The sequence below is a fragment of the Ctenopharyngodon idella genome, chromosome 2 (genome assembly GCF_019924925.1).
Source record: "Ctenopharyngodon idella isolate HZGC_01 chromosome 2, HZGC01, whole genome shotgun sequence".
Classification (NCBI taxonomy): domain Eukaryota; kingdom Metazoa; phylum Chordata; class Actinopteri; order Cypriniformes; family Xenocyprididae; genus Ctenopharyngodon; species Ctenopharyngodon idella.
In genome coordinates this window covers 34,491,387-34,505,767 of record NC_067221.1, presented here as the reverse complement: position 1 = coordinate 34,505,767, position 14,381 = coordinate 34,491,387, and the positions used below count along the sequence as shown (strand labels likewise).

At 37.0% G+C, this 14,381-nt stretch overlaps 3 protein-coding genes across 11 annotated transcripts in view; 1 reads left to right on the top strand and 2 right to left on the bottom strand.

Annotated features, from left to right (window-relative positions):
• Positions 1 to 6,698, bottom strand: part of LOC127495874 (NACHT, LRR and PYD domains-containing protein 1 homolog) — a 31,893-nt gene extending 25,195 nt beyond the window's left edge. For 2 of the 8 annotated variants that reach the window (XM_051863330.1, XM_051863339.1), the window contains exons 1-2: positions 6,338 to 6,695; positions 2,620 to 2,685 (exon numbers count right to left, since the gene is read on the bottom strand). In XM_051863330.1, coding sequence (XP_051719290.1) covers positions 2,620 to 2,685; positions 6,338 to 6,359 — 88 coding nt within the window. In that variant the 5' untranslated portion in view covers positions 6,360 to 6,695. Of the gene's footprint in view, positions 1 to 2,619; positions 2,686 to 6,337 lie in introns of all 8 variants that reach the window. The other 6 variants (XM_051863286.1, XM_051863295.1, XM_051863348.1 and 3 more) reach the window with 5 other exon arrangements.
• LOC127495712 (NACHT, LRR and PYD domains-containing protein 1 homolog) overlaps positions 1 to 14,381 on the bottom strand; it is a 158,867-nt gene that overhangs the window by 31,021 nt on the left and 113,465 nt on the right. The window contains exon 22 of one of the 2 annotated variants that reach the window (XM_051862752.1): positions 13,153 to 14,344. The exons of the other annotated variant lie outside the window; for it this stretch is intronic. The gene's annotated coding sequence lies outside the window, so the exon portion shown is untranslated. Of the gene's footprint in view, positions 1 to 13,152; positions 14,345 to 14,381 lie in introns of those variants that run through there. 2 annotated transcript variants of the gene reach the window in all.
• The window catches only part of kirrel1b (kirre like nephrin family adhesion molecule 1b), a 102,893-nt gene that overhangs the window by 85,134 nt on the left and 3,378 nt on the right, over positions 1 to 14,381 (top strand). The window lies entirely within an intron of this gene.

The window sequence follows — 14,381 nt, the reverse complement described above, 5'->3', positions numbered from 1 at the left end:
CGCTATTGTGGCTGGGGTGTGTCGTGACAAACATGACGCACCATGGAAATAATAAATTGATACGTTCTAAAATAATGGTCATCTTAAAAAACTCACACTGGGGGCTCAGCTAGAATATTTTAAACTTATGTATGAAAGGGTTAATTGACTGGTAAAATGCAACTGAGAATTTTTAAAATCGAGTATTCGAATTTAATGGTGATTTATGCTTAAGGTTTCTATAGAGTCCTGGGGTCTGTTCTTTGTACGTCGCTAACTCAGTTAGCTGGATTTGAATGATGACGATTTGACATGATTTTGGATTGTTCGGTTCTTCAACGCTCATCCTGGACTTGCTGTCATAGCAACAGGTCCATAAGCTTAAACCTGCTCGGGAGCAGGCTTATTTCATGTAAACAGGATTAGATTGCTTTTTTTTTTTTAAAAGCGGAGGTGATGCTTAAAGTCTGTCCCAGCCACTGCTACTTTCTTACAAGAGTACCCTAATGTGAACCAGGGAAAATAATGATTTAAAAATAAATTTGCAAATAGGCCCTATTATAATGCTGTGCAGTCTATCATAATATAGACAGCCAGTTTTACTCGTTGAGATATTTATTCGTGAGGGAATAATTAGCTAATAATTTTATTGGAGTCTTACACACATGATGTAGGCTACAGTTAGTCTTTGCTGTGCATGCATTAATTTGAATCGCGACAGACAACTATTATGGGAGTGGCTTGATGCAGCGCAGGAGATACCGGTAAACTTTATCTTGACCCTTAAGAAACTTTAATTAAAGGATTAGTTGACTTTCATATAAAATTTTCCTGATAATTTACTCACCCCCATGTCATCCAAGATGTTCATGTCTTTCTTTCTTCAGTCGAAAAAAAATTAAGGTTTTTGATGAAAACATTCCAGGATTATTCTCCTTTAATGGACTTCAATTGACTCCAAACAGTTGAAGGTCAAAATTATAGTTTCAGTGCAGCTTCAAAGGGCTTTAAACGATATAAGACGAGGAATAAGGGTCTTATCTAGCGAAACGATCGGTCATTTTCGAAAAAAAAAAGTAAATGTATATGCTTTATATAAACAATTGATCAGCTTCCAAGTGCTTCCACCAAAACCGTACTTTCGTATTCTTCAAAAAGCTTACGCTGTATGTCCTACGCCTCCCCTATTCTACTTATGGAACGAACGTGGCGCCAGTTAAATTTTTTTCCGTAAGCAGAATAGGGAAGGCGTAGGACATACAGCGTAAGCTTTTTGAAGAATACGAAAGTACGGTTTTGGTGGAAGCACTTGGAAGGCTATCATTTCTTTATGTAAAGCATATACATTTATATTTTTTTTTCAAAAATGACCGATCATTTCACTAGATAAGACCCTTATTCCTCGTCTGGTATCGTTTAAAGTCCTTTGAAGCTGCACTGAAACTATAATTTTGACCTTCAACCGTTTGGAGTCCATTGAAGTCCATTATAAGGAGAATAATCCTGGAATGTTTTCATCAAAAACCTTAATTTCTTTTCGACTGAAGAAAGAAAGACATGAACATCTTGGATGACATGGAGGTGAGTAAATTATCAGGAAAATTTTATATGAAAGTCAACTAATCCTTTAATGCTGTCATGTAACAAATCTGCTTCAAAGGTAAAATTAAATGAATGTCTAATTACAATATTGAAATAAAAATGTAAAGCCTGTACAAATACTAGAAATCGTGAATCTAGCCTAAATAATTGGGAATGATGTTAAAAGAAATCAGTGCACGTTTCATTTATCGGTTATAAACTTTTTATATGCACGTTTTGGTTGCTTGGCTGTTTTCTTATAAAGGTCCAGAAATTGGTCACGTTTTTCGTCAGGTGTCTTTTTTAATTATATGATGTCACTACGTTGCTGTCTTGACGCCAGCCAATCGCTGCATTGCTGATTGTGGTTTCGAGTATCGATATTTCTGCCCTTTTAAATAAACACAAGAACGCGCAGTAATCTCAGACAACTTAATCCAGATATTTTAATCCAATCTGTAAATTCGTTTGAAGAACCAAATTAACCAGAGTTCAGTTATAACGATTAAAAGATCTGGCATCTGTCAAATCATCTCAGATGTATTAAGCGAGGTACAAAGAACGGACCCCTGGAACATTCCTGGGTCTAACATTAGAGAGTGATGTTTGTGTGATGTGCTCTGGAAAAAAAAAAAAAAGATTTATTCACAACACAAACTGAATTGAGAACATCGGTGGACCAGACCAGACAAGTCCAGCCAGACCTTTTTACATTTCTATGTTTGAAATACAAAAGTAAACTACAGTAGGGTAAAATAAATGAGAATAATAAATATATACACATATAAACACATATATATATATATATATAATTTTAAAACTTTTTCTCTTTTTTGTTGTTTTGTTGTTAATTTTTGGGTGAACTACAGTATATCTTTAAAGTTAACAACTCTAATGTTCAGCAACATTAATGTCTATGTTGTAGTTCTATTTTTACTACATGAAAATAAGCAAAGAAATATTAAACAGAATGCAATATAGTACTGTAAATTACATTTAATTAACTTTAACTGTTATAATATTGATTCCATTTTATAGCTAAAAACAAAAAGCACATACCATCTGCATCTGCTGACTCCTGATGTTCTTCATGTTTTCTCTTTCTCTTAATCTCCCAACAGTCCTCTGAAAGGTCAACATGAATATCTGAACATAGTTTCAACAAGCAAAAGATTATCATATTTGTACTTTTTATTAAGGGTCCAAAAATGTTTAGATTTTTTTTCCTTTAAAAAATGTCATTAATTACAAATGATTTTGGGATTTCTCAGGTAGCCTCCCTATTGCAGCACTCAAACTGCATGAACTCCACAAGTTTGTTTAAAACCGATGATCCATATTATCCTGCATTAATTTATACACAAAAAATCTTCACTTCTGTCTCATTCTCCTACGCTGTTTACGTTCAGTGCTTCCAGGTTCTACGTCAGAACACCAACTCATTATTGGCCGGCTCCTGAGTCAGCATCACACGCATGCGTCGTGCTGCTCACGTGAACAACGTCGGCCAATAATGAGCTGGCGTTCTGACGTAGAACCTGGAAGCGCTGAACATAAACAGCACAGTAGAATGACACATAAGAGAAGAAATTGTTGAATAAAGTCGTTATTTTTGTTTTGATTTTGAGCACAAAAAGAAGTCTTGTCGCATCATAAAATTAAGGTTGAACCACTGCAGTCACGTGGACTATTTTATCGATGTCTTGAAAGTGGTGGTTAAATGGTTAAATGAACGCAGGTCTTACAGGTGTGGAGTGACATGAGGATAAGTAATAAATGACAGAATTTTAATTTTTTGGTGAACTAACCCTTTAAGTGTTAAAGTAATAAATTATAAGCAGACATTAGGCTACCTATTAAGCCTTTCAGTAAAGTAAAAAAGAGATTTTGGCACCATAAAATAATCCCCAAACAGCTGTAAATATCAAACATGGATATGTTGTACACAAATAAACGGGTGATCGATTGACTTCTGAAGTGTCTATAAGCGTAACATTTTGAACAACTGGCCTAATGTAGGCTAATATTGTTTTGTCAGTGAGATATAGTGAAGACTTGTGAAACTGCACAGTCTTAGTTACAGGCCCAACAATAACCAACTGCAGAACCGCAGAACCATATGTCATGACAGTCTGAGGACGACAGCACCAGACCGACAGTCTGAGGCCAGAAGTGGGCGGAGTAACAGTCTCACATCGGATGTGAGTGGAGTTAGCGACAAACAATCATGGCGGAAGAAGAGAACACGGTAAAAAGTTTCTTTGTGTTGTGTTTTTAATCCATAATTTTCATTTGTTGTGTACGGTCCTTGGGGTCCAGCTGACCCCGCAAACAGTTTCCTTCATTTTTAAAAAGGGTTCCCTTCATCTCAGGGGCATGAGACTCTGTAACTTTTCCTAAATAATCTATCTAAACATGCACAAAAAATCTGGGCTTGTTTTGGTTGTTCTAAAGGTGTGAAAAAAAAAAAAAAATCACAGGTTTAGTCCCTCGGGTCAGATTGACCCCACATTGAAAATGAATGGGAAAATTAAAAAATGTACTTTTTTTTTTCAATTCATTTGTCAAAAAAAAAAAAAAAAAAATCCAGAATAAATCTGAAATGTTCTACATTTAAATAAGGGTTTGGTCCTAGACCATAAACACAAAGTGGAACGAACTTTCTATCTCATACACACGCACACACACACACACACACAAACACCCACATGTGTGTGACTGCAACAGAGGACATTTTTATAGAAATTGGCAAATAAAATCAACAAAACTGGCATAAATCTAAAAAAAATTTACATATAAATAAAGGTCTGGTCCTTAACCATAAACACAAAGTGGAACGAACGTTCTATCTCATACACACACACACATAAACACAAACACACACACACAAACACACGCACACACACACACACACACGTGTGTGACTGCAACAGAGGGCATTTCTGTAGAAATTGGCAAATAAAATCAACAAAACTGGCCTAAATCTGAAAAATTTTACATGTAAATAAAGGTCTGGTCCTTGACCATAAGCACAAAGTCGAACGAACTTTCTATCTCATACACACACACATACACACACACAAACACACACGTGTGAGACTACAACAGAGAGCATTTTTATAGAAATTGGCAAATAAAATCAACAAAACTGGCCTAAATCTGAAAAATTTTATATGTAAATAAAGGTCTGGTCCTTGACCATAAACACAAAGTCGAACGAACTTTCTATCTCATACACACATACACACACATAAGCACAAACACACACACACGTGTATGACTGCAACAGAGGTCATTTCTGTAGAAATTGGCAAATAAAATCAACAAAACTGGCCTAAATCTAAAAAAATGTTATATGTAAATAAAGGTCTGGTCCTTGACCATAAACACAAAGTCGAACGAACGTTCTATCTCATACACACACATAAATACAAACACACACAGTCCCTATTGACCTCTATTGGATATATGTGGTCATTGCACTTTCTTTCTTTAACTATGATCCCTAAAGTTTTTCCACAAACCTGTATATGGTAGTATTCTATCCCTAACACATAGAGCAATGTCCAAATACAATTTAGATTTAATTAAGTTTAATCATTAAAGTGATTTTTTCATTAAAAATAAATTTTTCATAAGCCAATTTATGACATTAAGAAATTGTGCAGTAAATAGGTAAAAAAAAATCCGCAAAAACACAGCATAAATGCATAGATGAGAAGTAAATAAAAAAATGATATATAGTTTATCATATAAAAAATGTATATTTCCTTATGCAATCGCTCTGTAAATGTTTGGGGTCAATCTGACCCCAAGGGACTAAATCGTCGGTACAATTAAGGGACTTACAAGGATCGTTAGCAGTTAACATGACTTGAATCTTTTTGTAAATGGGCTTTGCGATGAAATCACTTTATCGAATCTTTTGATATTTTACAACTTCAGACTATTGTCTCACATTGCTTGGTTACATATTCATGGTTTGTGATTTTACTTTGTTGTTGGCGCTGTATTTTAATTCATTGGTTACATTTTACAATACTGACCAATGTTTATGTTGATTTTTAGAGGCATTTTAATATTCAGAGAGGCTTTAATTCATTTACAGAGATGCAAAACATGCTGCAACAATTTCCACTGCCCAGTGTTTTTAAACACTGAGTAGCAATTGGGTGGGTTTTGTTGTGAAAACCTGGCAACCCTGAGCTACAGAGCCCCTAAAGGGAAGGAGATAGGAGGAACAATTATCTTTCCATGTTTTTTGCATTCTCTCACAAATGTTTTTTGTCTCAAAAAAAGTTTACCCTCAAAACTCATATTTTTTTTCCATCACCATGTCCCTTTAGGGGCAGTTTTGCTTTGAATATCTAGCACAAAAGAAAAACTGACCTGATTCTGGATAGCAAAACCTGATATCCAAATCCAGATAATTCTAATCCAGATTAACCTTTTTAACAATTGGGCCCATGAGATCGCATTACAGCGGAGAATTCAAATGACATATTGCAAATAGCGTTGTCTGCATCTAGTTTTGTGAAATGTAACCACACTTTTCGGTTTGCCACTGCCCTGTGTGTTGTGTTTAAACAAGCTGCATGGGTGACGGTGTCTCTCAATCTCGTACGTAGCTTACTCTCGCGCCCAAATGCGTGCTCTGGTAACGTTACCGAAATTTGGCACCGATTGATTTAATGTGAATCGGTACTCGGTAGTTCGGTACCAAACCCTAGAATGTTCAGTACTGTAGCTACTGTGTCTGCATAACTTGTCTACTCACTGTCAGCGTCCAGAATCTCCATATGTAGGTCGTTGTTTTAAATCAATGTAGTTGAATTATCAGAAAATTCATATGAAATGAAGTGAGAACATAGCAAAGTTTTGTCAATCATTTCGTCTGTTGGAAGGCGCCAATAATTGTTGTTAACGGATGTAGGGAGTAACAGGATGTTATCACACATTGAGGAAGCGATCTATTCGGAGTTCTCGAACCACCTTCTTCTTGTTCTTCTTCTTGTTCTTCTAGTTTTATGGCGGGTTACAGACCATCGTTAAAGGTGCATACCGCCACCTACTATATTGAGGACCTCACCTGGCTACATTCATGCATAAAGGGGAGGTCTTGCTGTGGCCTTTCTCATTAGAAAGGTTTTAACCCTTTTTTGATAGATCATAGGACTCATTCAGAACGCACTTTTAACCCTTTATGGGACATCATTATTTATAAATGACGCGAAGAAAATCGCATTTAAAATTTAATAATAATAATAATAATGTTCAACCAAAATAATAATAATAATTTTAGTAATAACATATGACATCCCCTTCAACCAAGAAAATTAAAATCTATTTTCCATGTGCTTGATATAAGGAAATGAAGAAGACATTAGCACATGTTAGGTCACATGCAGTCAAGGCTCCATAGTTCATTTTAGACTAGATAAATTCCAATTTTAAAAAAATATCATTGTACATCCAAATGATTTTTCTTAAGGTTTTTGTTTTTGGTCTAAGTTTTTCAATGCACATTTTGTAAAAACAATAACTCAAAGGCCAACATCTGTGCATTATGCATAATAAATGACGTGTGTTTCTAGGGGATACATACTGTGTAGCTGGCACTATTGTTCATTACTGGTTTAATAGCCTTTTTGCCTGTGTTTTAGGTTGATGTTAGTAAGTTTTATAGAAGACAGAGAGGAAAAGCTGTATCTTTTCCAGAAAATATTGATGATAGCAGGGTTGGGAGTAACGAAATGTAACTTAGTTACGTATTTAAAATACAAAATTTAAGTAACATATCCAAAAGCCTCTAGGACAGTGTTACTATATTTTGTTCAGTCGAGTACTTACAATATCCCAAATGTTTCCAACTATTTGTAAATCATGAGAAAATTGCTATTTTAACCAATGCTCCGGGACGTGTGAGGGAGTCATCTGTCAATGGCATCATATCCACGTTACCCTCGGTTTCCGGTTTTATTTTGTAGAAACCACGGAAACACCAAAGACGCTTTAATAAATTACATTTTAATAGACAAGGGAACAACTGTTTGGTTACATTTATAGACAGAAAACTAATTATTGTTATATATCTCAACACGTTTAGTCTTATTGTTTAAAATAAATCTAATTTTCTTGATTTTTTGCAAGTACCATACTTTACCATGCCTCAGAGAAAAACACTATTTTGTGAAGTAGCTACCATAGCATAATCAGACGCAGCTTTATTTTTAGTAACAGTAATACAGAATTTTCTATCATACAATACGTTTTTAAAATTAATTGCATTCCATTTATCAACACAAGCTATCCAGCGTTTAATATGATATTCTTAAATCGATCTAACTTACTGCAGTGTGTCTCAAACGAGTGTCTCATAAAAGCCACCGAGCGAACGCACAGAGCAACGTTATAACATCATTTTCAACATACTCAAATTTATCTAATATGATAAACAGAGCTGAGTTACCTCATACGCTTGACCAGAAAAGCGGAAGCAGCGCCAGCAACTGTGGCATAATAAAAGTTCCACTGCTCGTGAGGCGCGCGTTGTGTTCGTCTCTCATTAACAATCACTCCAGCGGCCTCGCTCCGCTCCCACAACACTCAGTCCTGCTCTGCTTCATACTACAATAACGTTAATAATCGCATCCATGAACATGATTTCTGACCGAGTCCTATCCCGATTCTTTTCCACCGGTTGTGAGGTGAAGACCACATGTCCCAAAATTCCGCGCTCAAACTTGGCATCATCAAGCTACGCCTTTGTTTTGTATAGGTGACCTCTAGCGGACGAAAAACTACATACTGCACCTTTAATATAAACAGCAATTGGTGATTCTCTGACTCTGACAGTCTGCAAAAGCATCCTTAGCTACATTTATGTTCATAAGTTTCATACCCCTTGCAAAATATACATTTTACTCATTTTAACAAAATAGGAGGGATCATAAAAATTGCATGTTATTTTTATTTAGTACTGTCCTTAATAAGCTATTTCACATAACAGATGTTTACATATACTCCGCAAGACAAAAAATTGCCCCATTCAAATATTTACATTCCCTTGAATCTTAACTGTCCTGTCATTACCCGGATGATCCACAACTGTTTTGCGATAGTTGTTTGTGAGTCCCTTGTAGTTCTAAAAAAAAGGTAATTGCGACTTTTTTTCTCAGAATTGCAAGATTTAAACTCACAATTGCAAGTTTATATCTCACAATTCTGACTTCTTTTCTTGCAATTCTGACTTTTTTCTCATAATTGAGTTTATATCTCACAATTCTTACTTTATAACTCGAAATTACTTTATATCACGCAATTCTGACAAAAAAAATCAGAATTGTGAGATAAAAACTCACATTTACCTTTTTTGTGTAGTAAATGTGTACTTATTAGTATTCCAAAGTATTCTAAAGTATTTAGATTAAATTACAAAACTTGGGTGATCTAACGAAATATGTTACAAATTATTTTTTAAAGCATGTATTTTGTAAACTGAAGTGAAATATATTTTAAAAGTAACCTACCCAGCCCTGGATGATAGTGACGACAGACCATTAGAAAATGAGGTCATATTTTTTTTTAAAAAAGGAGGTTGAGGATCAAGGATAGAATTTTTTACCATATTTTTGATCAAATAAATGCAGCTTTGGTGAGCATAAGAGACTTCTTTAAAAAACATTTAAAAAATCTTACAGACCCCAAACTTTTGAATGGTAGGCTAATGTCTAAATACACAGAGATTTCCACACACCTATACATTGTATATAAACCAGATACATACCCTGAGTGCATCACAGTGAAATATTATGTGAAATATTATTTAAATATTAAATAAATTCCAAACGGAAGGGAGCATCCCTATGCCCTACTCCCTTCGAAGGGAGCAGGGCACTTGCGTGCCATTATGTAGCCGTTTGGAATGCACTTGGCGAAGGGAGCAACGAAAGACAACATAATTTCTTCATTATCTTAAGCTGGGATGTTCCCATGACAACACAGCACAGTGTCTATCAGCTGATTAGCTGTTCTTACGACAGAAATATCTTATTATTGCTGTTAACATAGCTGTTGCAAGTAAAGATACACAAATGTTATATATATGTGTGTGTGTGAGTGTATTTGCTACGGTTTCTGGGTTGAACGACATGTTTCCTGGAAACGGTGTGCAACGGTGTGCAACGGGTTTGAGATACGTTTTCTCTTGTTTGGTGGGTGTGTCAAAAATGTCAGCCCAATCAGCAACAACATGCATAAACCACGCGGTATTAAAGAGACAGCTCGCACAATGGGTATGAATGTAACATAAAAGTACTATACATATTTATATATTTTGCTATTGTATTTTAAAGTGACACTTTCATATCTTTTCTATTCTCCTCTGATTATATAATGGTAAATATTACAATATCATAGCACAACAATCAAATGATAAGCCTAATACTCACAATAAAAATAATAAGGTCATAGATCATAACACAGTCTCAGAGGTAAGACGTGGATAAATTCTTCAAAAAGAACACAAAGAATGGCCTTCTCAGCTGCCATAGTTGCAACTCTTGCGTCATCAGAACAGGGTGTTCAACACACCACCGTTTCCATTTAAAAAACGTTTCGCAACGTTTTGTTGGGGCTGAACGCAGCCCAGATGAGTTCCATGCCTCTTCCCGCTCCCTGCTGTACCAGCAATTCCGGTGTCATGAGAAATCGAGTCCCCCAGAAATCGGGTCTCATTTAGGACCCAGGCGGTAATGCTTGATCAAAAGTTGTCATCGCAATGTCTTGACCATAGACTGTAAAAAAAATATGGACGTAGTGTCTGTGACGTCACCCGTAGATTTCTGAAGAGCATTTTTGAAGTGAAAATGAGGCCGCTGCCATCTTAGCTGCGCTTCACCGCACGTCACTTCCGGATACCTGAAAATGGGCAAGGAGGCGGGACGTGGTTGGAACCAAGGTGACTGGTTACTGAAATGACACCCGCCTGGCTTGACGTGATCATGTTAGCAGGCAAAGAAGCTATCTATCTATCTTAGATACTATCTAAAATATTAATAAAGATAACAAGTTATATCATTAGAAAGTTCTAAAGGTTTACTGTCAATCTACGGTGTCTTTTTTAAGATATAGATGCTCCAACACAAGTAATTAATTTGCGTCGGGTGTGCAAATAACAACACGCAAAATCAAATGGGATTCCATACCTTTATAATGAAATAGTGATCGCGAGATCAATCCAATCCGTGGAACTTCATTGGGTAAAATGTCCATGAAAAAAAAACAGTTTTAGTTATAATATCCAAGCAGTGCTGTCGGAGTTCTATATCCTCCCGCCATTGTCACTGTAGTAAATCTCATTAACAAAACTTTTAGCCAATGCCACGATCCAACGTGTGTTCTGTATATCTTCTGCATGTGTGCACATGTACACAGACGTACATCTGTCTCGAGTCTCGACCATTAACGCAGCAAGCCATATTATTTTATAATTGTATAAAATAATCCCAAAAAAAACGACAAATACGGCTGAGATGCCAAATTCAGCGACTGGAATTAGCTGAGGTAAAGTGACGGCTCACAGACAGCAACGGCAATTGACCTGTCACTCAAGTGACCACGCCCTTAATTATGCAGAACTTTAAGGCTTAATATAATTTAAACGGATGAGTTATAAAAAAATTCACCCCCCTCAGAGTTGTCGTGAAGGGCAAAATTAGCAGTATAGACCAAAACCACAATTTGTACCAGCTGTAAACTTTTTTTTCTGCTGTAAAGTTGGTCATTTTAACATGTGGGTCAATGAGATTCTGCTCTCTTTTGGAGCCTGTCCCTAACGGCCAGTCGACTGCAGTTTAAGTCACTTCCGTATTGGCTTCAAGAGAAACTGGGGGAGGTTGCCGCTTGGTCTTGACTAATTATAACCTATTTAAAGGTGCTCTAAGCGATGTCACGCGTTTTTAGGCCAAAACATTTTTTGTCACATACAGCAAACATATCCGCCAGCTGCCTGTCCCTTGAACACACTGTAAAAAAACGCGGTCTCTGTAGTCGCCACAAGCTCCAAAAACGGCAACAAAAACAAACTGGTGCAGTCTGAACCACGAAACATAATAAACAGCGCTCCAGCCAATAACCGACAAGAATGATTTGGGGGTGGAGTTTTGGGGTTAGTGCACGTGCACATGAAGGGGGGTGTGTAGAAGAGAGAAGCATAAAGAGGGAAGTTCGAATTATGTGATCTTGATATGGCCGACACACGACCAAAGAGACGACGTTCTAATGAACACCTGGAAAAGAAAAGGGAAAAGGAGAAGGAACGTGGAAAGTCCCGAATTTACATAGGAAAGCCTTTGAAAGGTGGCGAGAACTTCGGCGGCAGAAGGGCTTCCAATCCAACATTCAGGTGACTCTTTTTTTTGCTGGACAGGTGAGTTAAACCATTTTTTTTGTTATTCTAAATGGACGTTCATGTTCGCCTAACCAACAAAAGGATATAAACACAAATAAGGATTGTTTTCACCCACTGTCTGTTATGAATTCGTTTATAGCCTATTGACAACTTTGACTAAATTTGTTTACGACGAAGCCGTTGTTTATGCTTACTGTGAAAACGTGAAGCTAACCTTATCTTGCTATTATTATTGCGTTTCACGGAGGGGAGGGGGAGGAGGAGGGAGGGTCTAGCTAGCCTCTGTTTTGTTTGACAACACTTCGAACGTCAACGGGAAGTTACTCCACCCAGGATCGCTTAGAGCACCTTTAACTATTGTATGTTACAATAACTTTATGCAAATGAGAGGCGAATTTCGCGAACGACAGCCAATAGGAGTGAAGGCTCCCTGGAGCTCACCGTCTCGAGTGCAGGCAAGACAGACAGGAGATAGTTCCGGAGCGATTCACTGTTTTATATGATTTGACTGTAACCACATGGATATAATAAAATGATGTATGGAAAAGTGGTCGACAGTCTTGTGAGTCTGATTCATACATTGATAGTTTGTGTGTTGTTAATTATAAGATGCTGTGAGCAGTTTAGCACTGATGCAGTTCATATTACAGTTTCCCCATGCATTATGTTGATTATTAGGGACAGAAAAATTGATTATTTGTCAAATTCGAATGACGGTTTAGGAATTTTTGACAGTATGAATGAGTTTAATTTGTTAATAGATTGATCATTAATCTAGTTATGCACTGAGCTCTGTAGTCACATAACACTCTACAACAGCAGAATGTTACTTTTAATTCCTTTAAGCCTAATTCCTAGTAAAAGTAGAACGATTTCTTAGTTTTAAGTGATTGCATTTTCTATAGATATGATCAGACCTGCAGTCTACCAATGACATTAGAGCGACAGCACTAGGAACGCCCACAAGCGACTTCACAATACAGAGACTAGCGACATGCAGCGAAAAAGTCGCTGGCGGTGTGAACGGGGCTTGACTGGTTCAGGATGCGGTTCGAATCTTGGCGAAACATTTTGACAGATACATAAATCCATGGGATCACTTCAAAATTATGTGGTTTTACATATCGCCTCTCCTGCCTATTATGACCAAAGAATTGATTTACACACATTTGATAGCCCCATTCATTTCAAGTCAATACGTTTATTACACAGTTATGTTCATTATAATCATTATATACCACCAGAAAATACACATTATATTCATATAAATAGATTAGTCTATGTGGAAGCTGATTTTTTCTTCACTGTTATTTCTAAGCCTTAACTAGCACAAAATACAGTGTGTCAGATCACATAAGGTCATCTGTAATGTATCTGCTTGTTTTACACTCTTTGACCAACAGGTGGTATTGTGAGCAAATGAAGCCTCGAGAAATGAGCCCTTTTGCGAACCACTTAAGCTATAATGCTTCATCTCGCCACAACTACTCACAACACATATGCCCTTTGGAGGCAGGACCAGCTTATGAAATGTATCCTACAGGACAGGGGGTGGGGACGAGTCAAGACGCTAAAGTGAGAAAATACCCCAGCTCCGCCCACAGAATACTCATGTGCAGACTCATGTGTGAGACCAACACACTTTTCCTCACAAAAAAGCACTTCCGTGGACGCAAATATATGGTATACATGCTTATTATTACACATTCTTATAGTCTGAAACTCTCTTTCCGACACAACTATATGCAAACACACAAACACTTTGTTTTCTATACCTTTACAACAACATGACTGAAAGAAAAAAGTGCTAAAATACTAAATGACTGCAGCAGAAGAGGAAAACACAAGAGGTCACAGCGATGAGAGGAGAGAAAGCAAGCCCGTGCCATTGGCCATATCATCTTTCCCTCTTCTTTCCAAATTTTTCTTTGAAGAAGAGGGGTTGATGTGGCAGATACAGTCCTCTAGAATCTCTACCAGTGTCTACACCAAAATGAGACACTGCAAAGCAGTATTGGCTGTTTTTTTTTTTTTTTTTTTTTTTTAAAGAATGGCCAATAAAAGGCTGGAGGGCACCAGAAACCATCAACTACTGGGTGTAAAGCCCAGTGAAAGCCTGATCTCTATGCACTGGAGTTTACACTGGACCTGTCCCATTACTCAACCTAATAAAATATGATGTGTTTTAAATTATGGGAATTGTGGGTGGGCTCACACTGATTGTATAATCTACAATGTGATATCGCAGAACAAGTCAGTCAGTTGAAGAATACTGCAGGTGTCGACAGTCGCTTGTGAAATAATCCGCTCACCACTGCTCACACTGCCCGAGCTCCTTGTAGGAATAGCTGTCTGCTGCCAGTTTGAACTCTTCTGATAGGACAGAGATGTGAGTATCTGGGTAAATGCC